Genomic DNA, 21,150 nt, shown 5'->3' on the forward strand with positions numbered 1-21,150 from the left:
TCTACCAGTCATGTGGGAATGGAATGCGATGGTAGGGGAAGGAGTAGAGGAAAGGGTTACGGGAGAATATGGGTTTGGTAGTAGGAACCAGACAGGACAAAGACTGAGTTCTGCAATAAATCTCACTCAGTGAATTCTCTGTTCAAGAATCATAAAATGAAGAGGTAACTTGGGAAAGGCCATGAGATATGGGAAGATTGCAGTTAGATTACAGCACGGTTAGGCAGAGACTCCGAAATCAGATACCACATTCTAAAGCGTACCCAGAGGCAGTCAAAGACTTAGATCACAATTTAGTAATGATGAAGAGTAGGCCGAAGTTTGAGAAACTACTCAGGAATAATCAATGAGCAAATAGTTCAAATGGCTCTGAGCACTTCTGAGGTCATCAGTCCCCTAGAACTTAGAACCACTTAAACCTAACTAACCTAAGGACATCACACACATCCATGCCCGAGGCAGGATTCGAAGCTGCGACCGTAGCGGTCGCGCGGTTCCAGACTGTAGCGACTAGAACCGCTCGGCCACCCCGGCCGGCAATCAATGCGCAAATAAATGGGATAAGTACTAAGGAGTGAAAAGGTACGCCTGAAGTTCTCTGAGTGCATAGACACTGCCATAATCAATAGTTCAGCAGACAGTTAAGTTGAAGAGGAATGGACATCCCTAAAAAGGCAGCCACAGAAGTTGGAACGAAAAACGTAGGTACCAGGATGGCAACTGTAAAAATACTGTGGATACCAGAATGAGATTTTCACTCTGCAGCGGAGTGTGCGCTGATATGAAACTTCCTGGCAGATTAAAACTGTGTGCCCGACCGAGACTCGAACTCGGGACCTTTGCCTGGTTCTGCATGGTTCGCAGGAGAGCTTCTGTAAAGTTTGGAAGGTAGGAGACGAGGTACTGGCAGAAGTAAAGCTGTGAGTACCGGGCGTGAGTCGTGCTTCGGTAGCTCAGTTGGTAGAGCACTTGCCCGCGAAAGGCAAAGGTCCCGAGTTCGAGTCTCGGTCGGGCACACAGTTTTAATCTTCCAGGAAGTTTCATATCAGCGCACACTCCGCTGCAGAGTGAAAATCTCATTCTGGAAACATCCCCCAGGCTGTGGCTAAGCCATGTCTCCGCAATATCCTTTCTTTCAGGAGTGTTAGTTCTGCATGGTTCGCAGGAGAGCTTCTGTAAAGTTTGGAAGGTAGGAGACGAGGTACTGGCAGAAGTAAAGCTGTGAGTACCGGGCGTGAGTCGTGCTTCGGTAGCTCAGTTGGTAGAGCACTTGCCCGCGAAAGGCAAAGGTCCCGAGTTCGAGTCTCGGTCGGGCACACAGTTTTAATCTGCCAGGAAGTTTCATATCAGCGCACACTCCGCTGCAGAGTGAAAATCTCATTCTGGAAACATCCCCCAGGCTGTGGCTAAGCCATGTCTCCGCAATATCCTTTCTTTCAGGAGTGCTAGTTCTGCATGGTTCGCAGGAGAGCTTCTGTAAAGTTTGGAAGGTAGGAGACGAGGTACTGGCAGAAGTAAAGCTGTGAGTACCGGGCGTGAGTCGTGCTTCGGTAGCTCAGTTGGTAGAGCACTTGCCCGCGAAAGGCAAAGGTCCCGAGTTCGAGTCTCGGTCGGGCACACAGTTTTAATCTGCCAGGAAGTTTCATATCAGCGCACACTCCGCTGCAGAGTGAAAATCTCATTCTGGAAACATCCACCAGGCTGTGGCTAAGCCATGTCTCCGCAATATCCTTTCTTTCAGGAGTGTTAGTTCTGCATGGTTCGCAGGAGAGCTTCTGTAAAGTTTGGAAGGTAGGAGACGAGGTACTGGCAGAAGTAAAGCTGTGAGTACCGGGCGTGAGTCGTGCTTCGGTAGCTCAGTTGGTAGAGCACTTGCCCGCGAAAGGCAAAGGTCCCGAGTTCGAGTCTCGGTCGGGCACACAGTTTTAATCTGCCAGGAAGTTTCACTGTGGATACCAGATGAAATACTTCAGTCGGTCGACGAAAGAAAGAAGTACAAAAATGTGCATGGAAGTTCAGGAATAAAAAAATAAAAGTCACTTAGGAAAAAATTAAATACGAAGTGCAGGGAAGCTAAGGTGAAATGGCTGCATGAAAATTGTGAAGAAATCGGAAAAGAAATGGTTGTCGGAACGACTGACTCAGCATACAGAAAAGAAAAAGAAAACTGCGGTGAAATAAAAAGTAACGGCGGTTACATTAAGAGTGCACTGGGAATTCCACTACTAAATGCAGAGGAGAGAGCGGATAGGTGGAAAGTGAACACTAAAGGCCTCCTTGAGCGGGAGGACTTGTCTGATGACGTGATAGAAGAAGAAACAGGAGTTGACAAGGAAGAGACAGGGGATCCAGTGTTAGAATTTAAAAGAGCTTAGGACGACTTAAGGTCAAATGTGGAAGAAGGTGTAGATTACAATCTGACGGAATCACTAAGATCATTTGGGGAAGTGGCCGCAAAGCGACTATTCACATTGACGTGTAGAATTTATGAGACTGGTAATATACCATCAGACTTTCGAAAAAAATCTTCCATAGCATTCCGAAAAACAGCAAGAGCTAATAAGTGCGAGAATTCTGGCACGAACAAGCTTAACAGTTCATGCATCCAAGTTTCTGACAAGAATAATACACAGAAGAAAGTAAAAGAAAACTGAGGATCTGTTAAATAACGATCAGTTTGGATTTAGGAAGAGTAAAGTTGCCAGAGAAGCATTTCTGACGATGCGGTTGATAATGGAAGCAAGCCTAAAGAAAAATCAAGAAACGTTCTTATAAATTGCAGACCTGCAAAAAGGATTCGACAATGTGAAATGGTGCGAGCTGTTCGAAATTCTGAGAAAAATAGGCGTAAGCTATATGGACAGACGGGTAACGTGCAAGATGTATAAGAACCAAGAGTGAACAATAAAACTGAAAGATCAAGGACAAAGTTCTCGTATTAAAAGGCTGTAAGGCAGGGATGTAGTCTATCCCCCCTGTTTACAAGTCTACACATCGAAAAAGCAACGACGGAGAGAAAAGAAAGGTTCAAGTGTGGGATTAAAAGTTAAGGATATCAAAGATAAGATTCCCTGATGACACTGCTAACCTCAGTGAAAGTGAAGAATAATTACAGGATCTGTTGAATGGAATAACAGTTTGATGAGTACAGAATATGGATTGAGAGTAAATCGAAGAAAGAAGAAAGTAGCGAAAAGGAGCAGACACAAGAACAGCGAGAAACTTAATATCAGAATTGGGAATCACGAAGTAAACGAAGTTAAGAAATTCTGCTACCTAGGTACCGAGATAACCCATGATAGACGGAACAAGGAGGACATAAAAGACAGACTAGCACTGGCAAAAAGGGCATTCCCGACCAAGAGAAATCTACCAGTATCGAACATCGGCCTTAATTTGTGGAAGACATTTTTGAGAAGGTCCTTTTGGAGCACAGCATTGAATGGTAAGGAAACATAGAATGTGGGAAAACCGAAACAGAAGAGAATAAAAGCATTTGAGATGTCGTGCTACAGAAGATTATTCAAAATTAGGTGGCTTGATGAAATTAAGAATGAGGAGGTTTACCGCAGAGTCGGCGAGGAAAGGGACATTTGTTACGACGTCAGGGGATAACTTTCTTGGTACTAGAGGGAGCTGTAGAGGAAGAAAGAGATTGGAATACATCCAGCAAACAACTGACGACGTAAGTTGCAATTTCTACTATGAAATGAAATGGTTGGCAGAGAAGAGGAATTCGTGGCGGGCCGCAGGAAACCGGCCAGCAGACATACGACTTTTAAAAAAAGAACGGTCTTAAGAGTCCTTGCAAGCCCAAACAGAACTTACATGTCACTCTGGTTATGTCGGCTATGGGCGCCTCTTTCTGCCAGCGGACGCTCGGTAACATAACTGAATGGGAGAAGCCCTCTCGTCCTCCTTTGCTTTCAGTTGTTAGATAGGTCCGTGAACTTCAGTACCACAGAAGTTACCGCCCTTTGTATGTCTTTATGCTTACTTGCTGTTCTCAGCATTAGACATGGACTTATTAATCTAGTTAGCGCTGTTTCGAATCAAACGACGATAATTTCGCTTATGAACCATCAGAGATGCAATGGTTTGCATATGGATTAGTAGATGCGACAAAGCGTCTATTTTTTCTTGTTGATAATAACCATTACAACTTATCTCTCAATGCATATATTCTCTCTCTCTCTCTCTCTCTCTCTCTCTCTCTCTCTCTGATCAAGGCCTGGACGAGCTAACAGAACGCTCATTTATACTACTAATTTTTCTCTTTGTCTTTTCCAACAGCAATATGTTTTATGTGTCAGGTTTGTGCTATTCCAATGCGTATAGTAACCAATATTTTAATTGTAACAGGCTACCTCACATTTCCATATGTGTGTTAATGGAAATATGTGCAAGAGTTTTTCATATCCGTGCAAGATTTTTTCCCCTGCTGCCTCGTACCACCCTTTAATCAGAAACCCCTGCTGGAAGAGATGAGGTCCGGTGCTGGACACGGTCAAGACAGCAGAAGATTGGCGGGTAAGGTCAAATGTTAATTGAGAATCGAAAACCAGGCATCAATCTTAATTTCTGCAACATTTGTCGCCTTATCACCAAGTTCGTTCTTTTAAAAGAGAAACGCCGGAAGCCAAAACATCTACAAGACGTTTAGAACCATTTCTTTAGATGATCGATAAGGAAACTTCTGGCGTAACATTCACGTGTGCTACCTTACTGGAAGTATAAGATCCAAACTCATATATCATATCTCATACCACATGTAATATTAGAAATTACGGTACAATGTACGAATTACAAAAGTTTATATCGGGTATTTTGATGCGGTTTGCCAGTCAAGCTATAAAATAAAATAATAGTGATGTAAGAAGTACATTATGTGGTACTTTAGAATCAGTAACAGATTATATATATATATATATATATATATATATATATATATATATATATATATATATATATATTCTAGGCGCATTTTCACTTTAACTTCTGTGTGGTGTCATAAAAGAACTGGGAAACCAAAGTCGGAGTACACCATGTCAGTACAGGTTTAAATGTGTAGGAAAACTAGCAGTAAAGAACTAAATCAGTCAGGGAAACTGACGGGATTCATTTGTTTGAGACTTTCGTACGAGCCAAATAAAGAAAATCATTGAATAGAGCAGTGGAACCATTGCTTAACTAACAAAATAACGAAGTCTGATCGCAACAAATGAAGCCGTGGGAACTGTCAAATAATCTGTCATTTAACTTTCTTAGTACCACAGCAAGTTTATCTTCTTTGTCAGCTAAAATCTCGGTATCATCAGCAAATATGAGGTTGTTAGCAATTCTTCCACCAACTGAGGTGCTTTTAGTCAAACTCTCAGGAGCTTTCCTAATGACATATTCGTCATAGATGTTATACATTTGGGGGAACAGGACACAACGCTGTCTGAAACCTTTTGATACTTAAAGAAATAAGACGTGCCAGCACTTGTCTCCCTTCACATGCGCGAGTTGATCAGTACTATCAAGTCTGATGGGACCCAAAGCACCTGCCACAACTTTACTGGACAACATAGTAATTGACTTTCCCATAATCAATGAATTTTCACTTTGCAGTGAGTGTGCACTGATCTGAAACTTCCTGAAAGATGAAAATTGTGGGGCGGACCGAGACCCGATCCTAGGACCTCTGCCTTTTGCGGGGAGGTGCTCTGTCGCCTGAGCTGTCCAAGTAAGACTCTCATCCAACTCCCCCCCCCCTCTCTCCCCGCCTACAAACATCAGTATGGCTTCTCCTAACTTGAAAACTTCACACAAGTTGTTTTGCGTACCATGCCGGAAATTTGGTGGTACTGGCAGAAATGAAGCTGTGAGGGAGGCGGAGGGGAGCGTGAGTTAAGCTCAGATAGTCCCAGTCGCTAGAGCACTTGTGGTAGCCTACACAGTTTTAATCTGCCGCGAAATTCCAAATCCAAGTTTATAAAGATATATTTAAGAAAAACGTGGAGAGTAGGAGTGAAATTTGGACCGAAATACTAAGAAATAGACGTCATGTTACGATTACGTGAAACATTAAGCTGGCTCAAAAGCTGTTGAAACATGAAGCAACTTGTGCACCAAAATGTTATTTTTAACCTGAAAATTGCCACAAAGCCTGAAACTCAGAAACAAATTTAAAATCATTTCATCACGCTTGTAATATATATGAGTATATTAAGAAACGAAAGATGTATTGTAGGACACTCAAAACGCTTCGAAATTGAAAGAAGCAGAATGTTGCTGACAGCCAAACAAACGGTCTTTCATTTAGTCGCAGGGACGGAGTGTACAGCCTAAGAAGCTGCCAAAACTGTATTTTACGAAACACACGACAGAAGACACATAAAACAATATTAATTTTTGTTGACGCCATTCTCTGATTTCTCATCTCATTCAGGGGTAATACTCTTGGAAAGGATTGGGACCACTGTTGCAGGCTGTGTACGTAGGCGTGTCGCTGGCGCTGTTCTACGGCTACATCCTGACCACGATGTTGGATGGCTTCTTCTTCGCGCTCATCATCTATACTGCGGGCCAGCTGCGAGTCCTCAACCTGATGGCCACACGCTTGTGCGACCCTGAGCCAGGCTCCAAGGTCTGCACGGACCAGCAGCTGCAGCGGCGCATGGCGGAGGTCGTCCAGTGCCACGCACACATCGACAGGTAGCGCTCTCCTCAACTCTTAGTGTTGCCCTCACAGTGAGTTTGGCCGTTTGCAGTCATTTGAAACAGCTGCGTACCAATTACGTTGCTTTATTCATTAGTGTTTTACTTACGAACACTACACAATTGTCAACCTCTTGAGGAATTGTAAACCCCCTCACCAAGCAGCAATAGAAATGAACTGCTGCTCATCCACTTTAGCACATGACTAAGGAGTCTTCTGCACCGACAACACATTGACATAGATGCTGTTTTTAGTTTATTTGATTTCCTACCTACAGAGAGAATATATGAGCCACAGCTGACCATGGAACAAGCCACTACAAATCGTTACATGTGCATAGGTCACAATGCTTAGTAATCTAAAATCATGATAGGCAATTGACATCAGTTATCTGATGCAGATTCCCTCTAGATTATATTATACATACACATTTCTATTCCTGCACATGTTTTCTAAAGTATCTACGTACTTTCCATTACGACGGTCTTTTCTTATGTCTCGGAATCCAGCGAAGAAGTTCCTTCGGCCATTTTCCATCCACTCGGCTCTCTACATGTCCCTCCGATATCCATATAAATTTCATAGTAGTCGTTTCCTGCTGCATTTCGTAGTATATCTACGTAAAATTATTTAAAAAATCGAAAGTCGAAATTACTACCCAGACATTTGCTTCAGTGCTGTGCTTCAGATAGGAAGGAAATCCTTCACTGGATTCCGAGGCATAAGAAAAGACCGTCTTAATGGAAAGTAGGTAGATGACATTAGAAAACATGCTGCAGCAATATGAATGTGCATGAATGGAATAATCTAGAGGAAATCTTCATCAGATAATCGATGTCAGTTGCCTACCTTGATTTTAGTTCACTAAGTATTGTCAGCTACATATATGTAGTGACTTGTAGTGACGTGTTTCACGATCATACAACTGTGGATGCTGACTACTCAGATGCTCTGCAATTTGTATATTCCCACTCTTGCTCAGCGAAGATATCCTTTTACTTTCGTCACAATCCTTATAAAACCTCTAGCCATAGCCTTATGATTACTGTTACCTCCCTCTATGTAAACTTATTCGATAAGTTTAAGGCTGTTTATGGCTAGGATATCTAAGACGTTACCTTTACGAGTTGGTTCCTTAATTATCTGCTCAAAGCAATTTTCGGACAAGACATTCGGAATGATGTCACACAAATCCCTGTCTCTGGCACCAGTTTTAATAGCACGACTCTCCCAATCCATACCTGGCAAACCTGGTGAGCTGAAGTCATCCCCCATTACCACGGCATGACCCAGGCGGTCAACAAAAGCATCCAACTGCCATTTTTGATCGACCTATGATGCTTAACTTTGCCAAGATTAATTCACAAGCAGGATCCGTGATAACGTCGCTACACATCATTGAGTTCTTTCCCGCAATAAATACTCCATCGCCACTGGCAATTAACCAAACCTTACTATAAATATTCCAATCCGTACTTAAGATTTCGTTGTATTCAATTTCGGTTTCAACCAAATTTGTGTTCCTAATACTACCTCCGCTTTATAAGATTCAACGAGCGATACTAATTCTTTAATCTTATCTTGAATGTTCTAGCAGTTTACTAATATCATATTAAACTTTTCTGTACCCGATGTGCGAGGACGCGCATGTCTCTGAGAACTTTGTGGCTATGCCAGGGAATTCGTCTCTGATCCCAAAGGGGGGGGGGGGGGGGGGAGGGGAGGATTCTCTAACCTAAGAAACTCCCATGTACGTATTCTGCTACCCTAGTAGCCGCTTCCTGTGTGCAGTGTACTCTTATCTATTGAGGGGATAGTTTGAAGTGGTCGGTAAAGCGAGCAGAAATCTACAGATACAAATATTCGAATGCTGGCCCCTGTTTTCACCAGAAGCAAGGTGAAATCTTCGTACACGTCGGAAAGGAAACTGAAGATTGCGTAGCAAATCGTCGAAACTGATAGCCAAATAAAATAAGTTCGGAAACTAGACGGCTGTATCGAATAGCCGAGTCCCGCACATACAGAGAATATGCTACTGTTTAAAGGAATCTGGCTGAAAAAGCGTATCAGCTGCCTCATTCTACCTTCCTCAACATCTTTAGAAATTTTCCCAAAAATTTTGGCATGCGAATATATTCGTGCTCATTTTAATAGGCAGCACACATCTCACTCTCATAAGCTCCCCTAAATGTCTTGGATATTAATAACCGTTTCAGCTTTGTTACTGACTCACAACCGGTTTCGTGGCACTAAAAGCCACATCTTCAGGTGAACATTTGATTAAAACATTAGAGAGGAAAAGCTCGGAATCTTTTTACCCTACATTCGTTGTTCGTCAAAACAAAATACCGCTGAAAGACGGTATTTCATAGATTAAAAACTGCCAGATTTCAATATAGTGGATGGATCCGAGAAAACTCTTACCACAGTGATCGCTATGGTAAATGTAACTCGCTTACACCCACTGGTTCATCGCTGCAAGTCGCCCATAGCCATCCACTCCCACTTATCCATTCTCACTCACTCGTTCAGCTGAACTAACTATCATTGTCTCTTTGTGTCTCTCTGTCGCTGTTTCCTGCGTCACAGCCGCATCCTCCTTCATTCTGTCCTACTATTTTTGTCTCCTCTAACTTGTCTCCGTCTCCCTCTTGTCTCTCTTAGTGCTACTGTCTCATTCATTCTTTCCCACTGCTGCTATCGCTCCATACCGATCTACGAGGACGAGCATTCTCTGAGAACTTTGTGGCTTTGCCAGGGAATTCGTCTCTAATCCCAAAGGATGAGATATCGAATATATTGCTTCCCCTTACTTATACCTCCCGAGGAGATCACAAATGTAAAATTAGAGAGATTCGAGCGCGCACAGAGGCTTTCCGGCAGTCATTCTTCCCGCGAACCATACGCGACTGGAACAGGAAAGGGAAGTAATGACAGTGGCACGTAAAGTGCCCTCCGCCACACACCGTTGGGTGGCTTGCGGAGTATAAATGTAGATGTAGATGTAGATGTACCGTCACTGCTTCTCTCTTCCTCATTGTCATTGTCATAGGCTCTGTCTCTCATTGTCACTGGCTCTCATGGATTTCCACTTTATCCTTCTCTTGACACTGGCACTGTACCCTTCAGTCTTTTCCTACTACTGTTCTCTCACTGTAACTATGTTACGCTGCCACTGCGTTCCACTTTCTCTCTTACAATTCCATTGTCTCCGTCGTTCTTTCCATACCACAACCACTGCCTACTATATTCCAGTATTTATTACCTTTCCGTCTCTCTGCCACTGCCACTGTCTCCTTCTCTCCCAACATAATAATGCGCGAATATGTTCGCATGCCAAAATTTTTGGAAATAGTGTTCAAGATGCTGCGGAAGATAGAATGAGCCAGCTAGTACCCCACTTTTCAGTCAGAGTCTTTTAGAACAGGAACATATGAGCCCTTTATGTGCCTCGATAGGAGCATTTTTCCATTGGTGCCCTTTCTCTCCCTGCTACAGCAGTGCATGTCTTTTATGAGTTAGTAAAATTTCGATTGTTTACTTGTGCGAAACTGAAATAATTCAAAACTAATTTTGCAGCCCAGACCGTGCACAAAAATACAGCATGTGCTTCAGTACTACAACATGGGGTTTCCAGAACTCTTCAAACGCTAACGAAGACATTTTACAGGCTATTTCTCCGTGCTACGTCACTTTGTAAACTACATTTTCGCTTCAAATCGAATTTTACGTGTACTAGTATGGTAACTCTGAACTTCTGTGTCTCGGAAACGGATAAAAATATCAGAAAAGTTTCAAGATCGTTTGAGATTGATGTCTTAGGAATATATTGTAAAAATTACAGCAATTTGCTGTGCATAGTGTCTTGGAAACCGCTTCTCGGTTTTGGTACCCAAAAACCATGTTTTTGGAGTGTTTCTTGATAACGGATAAGAATCTTTGAAAACGAGAAGTAGCATTTCTAGATAAATGCCTGGAGAGTATTCTGTTAAAATTTGAGGACTTTGTTATGGTTAGTTATTTAGATATCCAAATGGTTCAAATGGCTCTGAGCACTATGGGACTTAACAGCTATGGTCATCAGTCCCCTAGAACTTAGAACTACTTAAACCTAACTAACCTAAGGACATCACACAACACCCAGCCATCACGAGGCAGAGAAAATCCCTGACCCCGCCGGGAATCGAACCCGGGAACCCGGGATTTAGATATCCACTGCTGGCGGCGAAAAATGGTGGAATACAAGTTTTCCGGGTTTTCTCAGGAACGCCCGTGAACTAAATGGAGCTTCCATAAGCCCCTTATGTCGCATAGTGGACCTCATCTAATGCAAAAAGATCTAAGAGATTTGCTCCATTTTCCTAATCTGGAAGAAGTTTGTTATATTCAAGTTCGACCCTTTACTGTAGGACACTTACAGTACGGCGAGTCTTCTGTTGAGTATAGAAATGGTTCGTAGCCCAAGTGCTATCTGAAACACTTGGCCCTACCTTCTTATCACCAACAGAACCCGAGGTATCAGACCCGGAAATATCCCACTTTTATCCGCGACGTTTGGAACATATAGGTAAAGCGTTCTGTCGCATGCGTACCGATTAATATGATACTATTCAGTGGTTCTTCTTACTACGTCGCAAATTTATTTGTGGTTATTACATGCAAGTGACATGGCCTGTAACCATGGTAGATGCAGAAATAAGATGTTTGCTTAATTTTCCTTACCTGTTAGAAGATCTCTACAGAATATCAACTTTGTCAGGAGCCATTTGTCTCATGATATGTCAATCTAGTGAATAATGGTGTACTTCCTCAACGATAACGTGCACAAACTTCTAGTGAGATCCGTCAATCCAGAGCATAAGCTGTGAAAAAATCTCTCACTTGACATACTGGTTTTTAAGGGGAACAGTAATGTGTCGTTATACACTAAAGTACAACAGTTAGGTAAAATATTGCAAGAAAAAAAGGAAATGAAATTTCTAGACACACCGTATTCTCTCGAAGCTACTTCTGTAGCCACATGACAATGGTATGCCTCCAGACCTCTAAAAATAAAACATGCTGAAGAAATTTTAAAAAATTTTCTTAAAATCAAGTAGCATTAATAATACGAAAGTGAAATTCAGGATATATCAGAAAATTATTTAAGAGTCTCACAGTTACCGTAATACAAGGAAAAACGGCTTTAACAATTTGTGGCTAGAATTCATAAATCGTGCAGTAACGAATGCAAACGTGAAGTTGGCAAGATGTGAGTACACGTTACTGATAATTCTCTCGATCAGCAAATTCAGTTTACAGCACTGGTGTGAGAACATGCTAAACATAATTATGTGATAACTCGTTCGATATGGTAGTCAACACACCACTAACTTAATGCTATCTCATTATATGCATTCAGACAATAACGTATACGCTACGGTCGCAGGTTCGAATCCTGCCTCGGGCATGGATGTGTGATGTCCTTAGGTTAGTTAGGTTTAAGTAGATCTAAGTTCTAGGGGACTAATGACCTCAGAAGTTAAGTCCCATAGTGCTCATAGCCATTTAGCCAATAACGTATACTCCTTCTGACTTCGCAGAAGCGAGTAACACATCGTTGTTTCTGACAATTCTAAGTGAAAAATGTGTACCTTGTACATTTTCAGGCGACAGCTTTGCAAGGATATAAAGTTTCCGAACTTCCAGCTGACTGGAAGCCGGAAAACTTGCTATTAATTCTACTCGCCAAAGGGACAGTGCGGTCACGTCCCGTCGAGTATCCATTATATCTGTTACAAGCTGACTGTTTCATGAATATCTCTATAAGCTTCGTAACTTTTCAGCAGATCATCAAAATATTGTGGTAACAGCGTGAAATCTGTAAATTATCTTGTCTTTATCTTCGTGGTCCTTAGGCGAAACTTACGCTGGTGGCTGTAGAATCGTTCTGCAGTCAGCTTCAAATTCCGGTTCTTTATGTTTTCTCAGTAGTATTTGACGAGCGAAATGAATTCTTTCCTCCATGGACTCCCATTTGAGTTCACGAAGCATCTCGTCATACCTGCGTGATACTGGAACCTACCGGTAACAAATCTAGCAGCTCGACTCTGAATTGCTTCAACGTCTTGCTTTAATCTGAGCCAGTAGGGATCCCAAACACTTGAGCAGTACTTAAGAATGCGTCGCACTATTGTTCTGGACGCTGTCTCTTTTTCATACGCGCCGCACTTCCCTAAAATTCCCGTAATATACCGTAGTCGTACATTCGCCATCCCTATGTGCTTGTTCCACTCAAAGATGACATCTTCCCGCACACCACATCGTTATAAGCACACAGCCGCAGACTGCCGCTCCCGTATGACTGCAAGCGAACAATCCACTCCAGAAGTTAAGACTGAGGCAAAAACTTCGAGTGCTTCGCAGATCCTTCCGTTTCCACCGCGTGAGAGTTTGCGCTACACTTCGCTTCCAGTGGCAGAATTCGCCAGCAAAGAGGTAAATACAAGGAAGAATCGCTTTCAACTGCTTTAAGGTAATGAATGTGCTACCAGAAAGTTCTAATTAACCAACGGATAACGCTTTAACGTTCGCCTTTATTGATCGTAATAGTGAATTAAAGCTGAGCCAACGAAAACGCCTTAAAATTGATCGGCACATTCAGGTCACTTGTGACATTAGAGATTCATCCACACCCTTTCCTTCCAGCGATTTCTTAGTCGCGTTACATCACTGTGTCGCAGAATATGTATCAAGCTGGTGTTCAGCTATTCATCTCTGTCCACAGAAGCTAACGTAATGACGTATCCATCTACACACAGTGTACAATGTCTTTCCCAATACACGTCGACATCCGCTTAATACTTTTGATTATTTACATCGTTAAAATGTATAACGTAAGGTATCATTTGTTGTGAAATCGTTGAGAATAAATCACTAAAAGCCACTGCTCTACAAAAACATCTAGCAGGAACATACTGAACTGTAAAACAGATCCATATACTGTCATAAAATTGCATTCCTTTATTTTCATAAGCCCAGTTTTCCAGGTGATTAATTAATAATCTAGTATAATAATTGTACATCTAAAGACTACTAAGGTGCTTCTGGAAGCAAACCAGAGATAAATCGCATTTGTTTACTCGCAGACTGAGTAAGCTACAAGTGCTATGATGAAGGTTTAAAATGATATTGCAGAGAAATCCAGTAGAGGTAAGGAAACTTAGGAGTATTGCAATGACATGTTTCATTGCAGTATCATTGACATGCAAAAAGTGCTGATAATTTTAAACTTAGGTGGTAAGGAAATAGTTTGACAGAACGCAGACTCTAGAAGCCCGTCTCCGTAGCGAAGATAGTTTAGTACGTGTGCACTCGACCTAGTGGTACAAGGTTAAAGCCCTGGTGGTGAAAAGGAACTTTTATCGCTAGGGTCTTACTGCTTAATGGGAAGAGGAATGTCTTCAGTTAGTTCTCCAGACTTTTCTCAGTATTTTACCTTATGAGAGCAAGTAAAATAGTAGCTACGAACTGAAAATATTATAGCAGAAGTGTACAATACTTTGCTATAGTGTACTGTGTTTTTCCCCCTTAAGAAACTGTCCTTCACCACTCGTGTTCCTTCAACTTTATACCACTTCGTAGCACTGCCGACAGTTATTCATCGATGTGATAGGTTCCAGACATTAACTACTTGAAATAGGAAAGAACTGTATTTGTTGTCTTTGTTATTGACATTACATTTCCTTTATCTACATTACAGACAGTTGTCATTCAGCAGACCAAGTGAAAATACTATCCAAGTCCTTCTACAATTTACTGCAATCAGTCAACGGTGACAGCGACAACAATATCGTCGACGAATATCCTTATAATGTTGCTGAGCCTATCTGATAAAGTGTTTACACATATGCAGAATATTAGTGTTTAGTTTAAGCTTTCATGAGCCACTCTCACTGTTAATTTCGCTTTTGCTGAACATTTACCGTTGAGTATAAAGTACTGGAATCTATTTGTTCCACATTCCTAGAGCTACTCACATATTTGTGAAGCTGTTCCGTACATTTATAGCTGTTCGTGGCTGAAACAATTAAGGAAAACGATGTAGGACTCTTCTAAAACTTCTCTGCAGGTAACTTCGTAACTTCGTGGTTCAGTAATATTCAACTCAGTCGCATTCGTTTTACAGCAGTTTATAGAGAACGACCGTTTGTAGATGTTTCTTGGATAAAAAGTCTCGGTAATTAGTGGCCTCAAAACGCTCCCTTTATGACGCAACAATACATCCTACACAAACACATACAGGGATTGAGCTCTTCGTAGTGAAACATCCGTCATAGGCTAATAAATTACAATTTAGGTTCCATCATACCACTTACAGATAGAAAACTAGTTTTCGGAGATCACAGTGTTATCAACGATTATATATGACACTTGTGGAGCTGTCATGACTGCTAATGCAATAGAAAAAATTTATACCACATGCCAGTGTCAAGTACTTTTTACAACTTCTATATAGTGGAAATCCTTTGACGAAGGGGTTAGGCACAATTTCAAAATAGGCCCGACACTACTGATTTGTACTTACCCTTACCATTTGTGGTTTTGCAACTTCTATAGAAAGAGCAGTCGACCGTCCTCATGCCTATAATTATTTTCAAATTAGTTTACGTAAAGTTCAAGAGGCTCTAAGCACTATGGTACTTAACATCTGAGGTCATCAGTCCCCTAGATTCAGAACTAATTAAACCTAACTAACCTAAGGACATCACACACATCCATGCCCGAGGCAGGATTCGAACCTGCGACCGTAGCAGCAGCGCGGTTCCGGACTGAAGCGCCTAGAACCTTTCGGCCACAGCGGCCCGCTTAGTTTACGTAAAGCCATTGGCTTATGAATAAACAGTAGAATCTGAAGAGGAACCACTATTTAAGGGGTTAGCTGTCTGTATCATTGTACAATGAGCGATATGAATATCTGAGAGAGAGCGGGTGTAGTAAACCACGCATTAAAATATTTGATCATGAATTTGGACAGATCCTATTACTTTAGAAACTTGCTATAATGTATCACATAAGCTCGAGGAAAAAAAGCAGAAGAAGAAGGCACAGCTCGAAGGAATTATGCGAATGGGAAAAAAATCATTAGATATGATGTGTATGTAGATACAAAAGACTGATAACAATTTCAGAGAAATTGGAAGATTTATTCAAGAGAAAGAGCTTCGCAAATTGAGAAAGTCAGTAATGCGTTGGACCACCTCTGGGCGTTATGGAGTTATTCGTCTTGATATTGATTGATAGGCTTGTTGGATGTCCTTCTGTGGACATTGTACTAAATTCTGTCAGATTCTGTCCGATTGTCGCGTTAGATTGTCAAAATCCCGAGATGGTTGGAGAGCCCTACTGATAGTACTCCAAACGTTCTCATTTGGGTAGATATCCGGCGACCTTGTTGGAAAGGCAGTGTTTGGAATACACGAAGGCAAACAGTAGAACCTCTCACCTAGTGCGGGCGGGCATTATCTTGCCGAAATGTATGCCCAGGATTGCTTGCTATGAACGGCAACAAAACAGGTCGTAGAATATCGTCGACGTACTCCTGCGGTGTAAGGACACCGCAGGTGACAACCAAGCTGGTCCTGCTATGAAATGAAATGGCACCCCAGACCATCAGTCCTGGCTCTCGGGTCGATGGTGGGCGACAGTCAGGTTTGCATCCTACCGCTAGCGAGGACGTCTTCGCTAGTCGTCTGGCCTAAGTTCGTAGCTGTAGTCGTCACTGAAGACAATTCTACTCCAGTCGATTGAGATTCTATGCCGAAGATGTGTCTGGAGTCTCCCCAGGTAAGTGTTGGGACACCAAACTGACTGTCACCCGCCATACGGCCCAACAACCAGGAGTGGGTGCCATTTCTTTCCATAGAAGGATCCTTCTGGTTATCATCCGCTGGCCCCTTACAGCATAGCAGTACGTCCGATTTTGTTGCTCTTCATGGCAAGCTAACTTGGGCTTTCATTTCAGTAAGATGATGCCCTACATGCGAGAGGTTCTACTGCTTGTTTTCGTGCTTGCCACACACTATCCTTTCCAAAGAGGTCGCCAGATATCTCCCCAATTGAGAATATTTGGAGCATTGTGGGCAGGGCTCTGCAATGATCTCGGGACTTTGAAGATCTAACACGTCAATTAGACATGCTCTGGCACTATATCCCTCAGCAGAACATCCAACATCTCTACCAATCAATGCCAAGCCGATTATTTAACGGACAGAGGTAGACCACCGTGTTATTGACTTGCTCGATTTGTGAAGCTCTTTCTCTAGAGTAAACCATCCAATTTGTCCCATTCGGATAATTCCTTCATGGTGCATCCTAACCTTTTTTTTAAGTGTATATACACAGTTGCCCCTAGCTATGGTTTTCATGTAACGCACAACTCCTTCAAAAACTATTCACGAGATTTTCATATTCTCTCGCTCACTACGTGCAAAATATTGATCTTACAGAAAGAATGAAAGAAATTTAATGTAGTTACATTTTGCGTCGGGACGTTTCCGGTGGAGGCCGTGGCTTTAGAGTTATTCAAGAGAAACGCGTTTGGAGGCCACTTTTGTACGTTTCTCGTGAATAGTTCGGAAAGTACGGCCCCTAGCGAAAACGTATACCAGTAAAAATTTAACTTCATTGAAATTCACAGAAAAAGGTCCTCTCCCATTTTTCTATAGGAATAGTAGCTGGTGTGCAGCGATTGAGAGAAAAGTTCTTGACTTGTTGCTTTAAAATTTCGACGCAATCAGTCAAAAACTTTCTGAGATTTGGAATTAGGAACATCTATATTTTCTATATTAGTACAAACATAGATGTTCATTATTTGAGAATCTCAGCTCTACGGAAGTTCTTCACAGATTGCTTTGAAAGTTTGATAAACATTGCATTAGAATACTCTAGTGTTCTTGTATACCTACTGGAACGCCATCTGGTATATATGTAATAAAAGAAGAAACGTTATAAAAATGTAAATGTTGATTTGTTCACAATCGTTAATCTCCGAAAAATCTTGGCCAGTTTCTTTGAGATTTTGACACAACTTAGAAAACGTTGTTACCACAAATCTTAAAATGTACCTTTCTGATTTACTGCAAATTCTTACACATTTCTGTAGTAAATGGATTATATACTTTTTAATATATATAAATTTATATAAAATGTACAATAGTGAAACGTTGTTACTAAACAGGAAAATCGTATTAATAACTTATTACTTTATGATTAGAATACTACACTGAAGAGCCAAAGAAACTGGTACACCTACCTAATGTTGTGTAGGATCCATGCGAGCAAGCAGAAGTGCCCAAATACGTCGTGGCATGGACTCGACTAATGTCTGAAGTAGTGCTGGAGGGAATTAGCACCACGAATCCTGCAGGGCTATCCATAAATACGGAAGAGTATGAGGGGGGTGGAGATCTCTTCCGAACAGCAGGCATCCCAGATATGTTCAATAATGTTCATGTCTGAGGAGTTTGGTGGCCAGCGGAAGTGTTTAAACACGGAAGAGTGTTCCTGGAGCAACTCTGGGGTAACACTGGATGTGTGGGGTGTCGCATTGTCCTGTTGGAATTGTCCGAGTCCGTCGGAATGTACAATGGAAATGAATGGATGCAGTTGATCAGACAGGATGCTTACGTTCGTGTGACCTGTCAGAGACGTATCTAGACGTATCAGGGGTCTCATAATACCCCAACTGCACACGCCCCACACAACTACAGAGCCTCCACCAGCATGAACAGTCCCCTGCTGACATGCAGGGTCCATGGCTTCATAAGGTTGTCTCCATACCCGTACACGTCCATCTGCTCGATACTATTTGAAACGAGACTCGTCCAACCAGGCAACATGTTTCAAGTCATCAACAGTCCAATGTTGGTGTTGACGGGCTCAGTGTCGTGCAGTCATCAAGGGAATACGAGTAGGCCTTCGACTCAGAAAGCTTGTATCGATGATGTTTCGTTGAATGGTTCACACGCTGACACTTGTTGATGCCCCAGCACTGAAATCTGCAGCAATTTGAGGAAGGATTGCACTTCTGTTACGTTGGACGATGCTCTACACTAGTATTTGGTGTCGTTCTTGCAGAATCTTTTTCCGGCCGCAGCAATGTCGGAGATTTGATGTATTACCGGATTCCTGATATTCACGGTACACTCGTGAAATGGTCATACGGGAAAATCCCCACTTCATCGCTATCTCGGAGATGCTGTGTCCTATCGCTCGTGCGCCGACTATAACATCATGTTCTAACTCACATAAACCTTGATAACCTCCCATTTTACAGACAGTAACCGATTTAACAACTGCGCCAGACACTTGTTGTCTTATACAGGCGTTGCCGACTGCAGCGCCATATTCTGCCTGTTTATATATCTCTATATTTGAATAACATATTTCTCTATTTGAATACGCGTGCCTATACCATTTTCTTTGGTGCTTCAGTGTACTGCAGAATCCTAATTTGCAATAGCAATAAACAAGGCTCAAGGTCCACCTGGGGAAGAGGAGATGGACAGACGGGTGGGGGGAAATGGACATAGAAAACAGTAAAGAGGAGATGGGCAGAAAGAGGGGGCAGGACGAGGTGGAGAGGGGGAGGAGAAGATGGACAGAGAAAGGGGAGAAGGAGAGCAGGAGAACTTCTGTAAAGTTTGGAAAGTGGGAGACGAGATACTGGCAGAAGTAAAGCTGTGAGGACGGGGCGTGAGTCGTGCTTGGGTAGCTCAGATGGTAGAACACTTGGCCGCGAAAGACAAAGGTCCCGAGTTCGAGTCTCGGCCTGGCACACAGTTTTAATCTGCCAGGAAATTTCAGGTTACTCTTTGGCGTTTAACCGTTTGCCACTTACCGTTTAGCCTTTAACATTTACCATCTACGCTTTAACATTTACTTTTTAACTGTTTACCATTTTGTGTTCGTGTGTATGTTCGAATGTGTGTGAGTGTGTGAGTGTGAATATGTGTGTGTGTGTGTGTGTGAGAGAGAGAGAGAGAGAGAGAGAGAGAGAGAGAGAGAGTGTCTTTGTCAGTGTGTGTGTGTGTGAGTGTGTACGAGTGTATGTGTGTGTGTTGATGATGATGAAGGTGATAATGATATCGATATGAAGATATTATGTACGCAATCATGTCAAATCAAATTTAAAGATGTTGCTATACAGTGAGGCGAAAAAAGTCATCGGATATCTCCAAACATCGTGTTGGACCTTTTTTTTTGCCGGACGTAGTGCAGTAGCTCGACGTGATATGTACGCAAAAAGTCGTAGGAAGTCCCTTGCAGAAATGTTGTGTCGTGCAGCATCTATAGCCGCCCATATCTGAGAAAGGATTGCTGGTGCAGGATGTTGTGCACGACCTGACCTTATGATTATGTCCCATAAATGTTCGATGGCAGTCATGTCGGGCGATCTGTGGCCAAATCATTCGCTGTAACTGTCTAGAATGTTCCTCAAACCAGTCGCGAACAACTCTTGTATGGTACATTTGTCATCCATAAAAATTTCATCGTTGTTTAGGAACATGAAATCCATGAATGGTTGCAAATCTTCTCAAGGTATCCGAACATAACTATTTCTATTCAATGATCGGTTTAGTTGGACTAGAGGACCCAATGCATTCCATGTAAACACAGTCCACACCACAATGGAACAACCAACAGCTTGCACAGTGCCTCGTTGGTAGCTCGGGTCCATGGCTTCATGGGGTCTGCGCCACACGCGAACCCTACGATCGCCGCGCGGGATTAGCCGAGCGGTCTTAGGCGCTGCAGTCATGGACTGTACGGCTGATCTCAGCCGAGGTTCGAGTCCTCCCTCGGGCATGGGTGTGTGTGTTTGTCCTTAGGATAATTTAGGTTAAGTAGTGCGTAAGCTTAGGGACTGATGACCTTAGCAGTTAAGTCCCATAAGATTTCACACACATTTGGACATTTTTTTGAACCCTACGATCGGCTCTTACCAACTGAAATCGAGACTCATCTGACCAGGCCACCGCACCGTTTTGCAGACGTCCAGGGTTCAACCGATAGGGTCACGAGTCCTGGAGAGGTGCTGCAGGCGATGTTGTGCTGTTAGCAAAGGCACTCGCGTCGGTAGTCTGTTGCCACAGCCCATTAAAGCCAGATTTCTTAGTACTGTCCTAACTGATACGTTTTTCGTACGTCCTACTTTGATTTCTGTGGTTATTTCACGCAGTGTTGCATTTTTTTTTTTTTTTTTTTTTTTTGACCAGACCGTTGTCCATGGTGACAGTTAACACCTGAAATTTGATACTGTGGATCTCGGAATATTGAATTCTGTAACGATTTCCGAAATGAAATGCCTCTTGTGTCTGGCTCCAACTACCATTCTGCGTTCGAAGTCTGTTAATTCTCATTGTGTGACCATAACCACATCGGATATCTTTTCACATGAATCACCT

The 21,150-nt window shown here is 42.4% G+C and overlaps 1 protein-coding gene across 1 annotated transcript in view; it reads left to right on the top strand.

Annotated features, from left to right (window-relative positions):
* The window catches only part of LOC126260705 (uncharacterized), a 42,894-nt gene that overhangs the window by 12,195 nt on the left and 9,549 nt on the right, over positions 1-21,150 (top strand). The window contains exon 3 of the mRNA XM_049958041.1: positions 6,473-6,699. Within this exon, the coding sequence (XP_049813998.1) occupies positions 6,473-6,699 (227 nt within the window). The remainder of the gene's footprint in view (positions 1-6,472; positions 6,700-21,150) is intronic.

Source organism: Schistocerca nitens, chromosome 5, assembly GCF_023898315.1.
Source record: "Schistocerca nitens isolate TAMUIC-IGC-003100 chromosome 5, iqSchNite1.1, whole genome shotgun sequence".
NCBI classification, from domain to species: Eukaryota; Metazoa; Arthropoda; class Insecta; order Orthoptera; family Acrididae; genus Schistocerca; species Schistocerca nitens.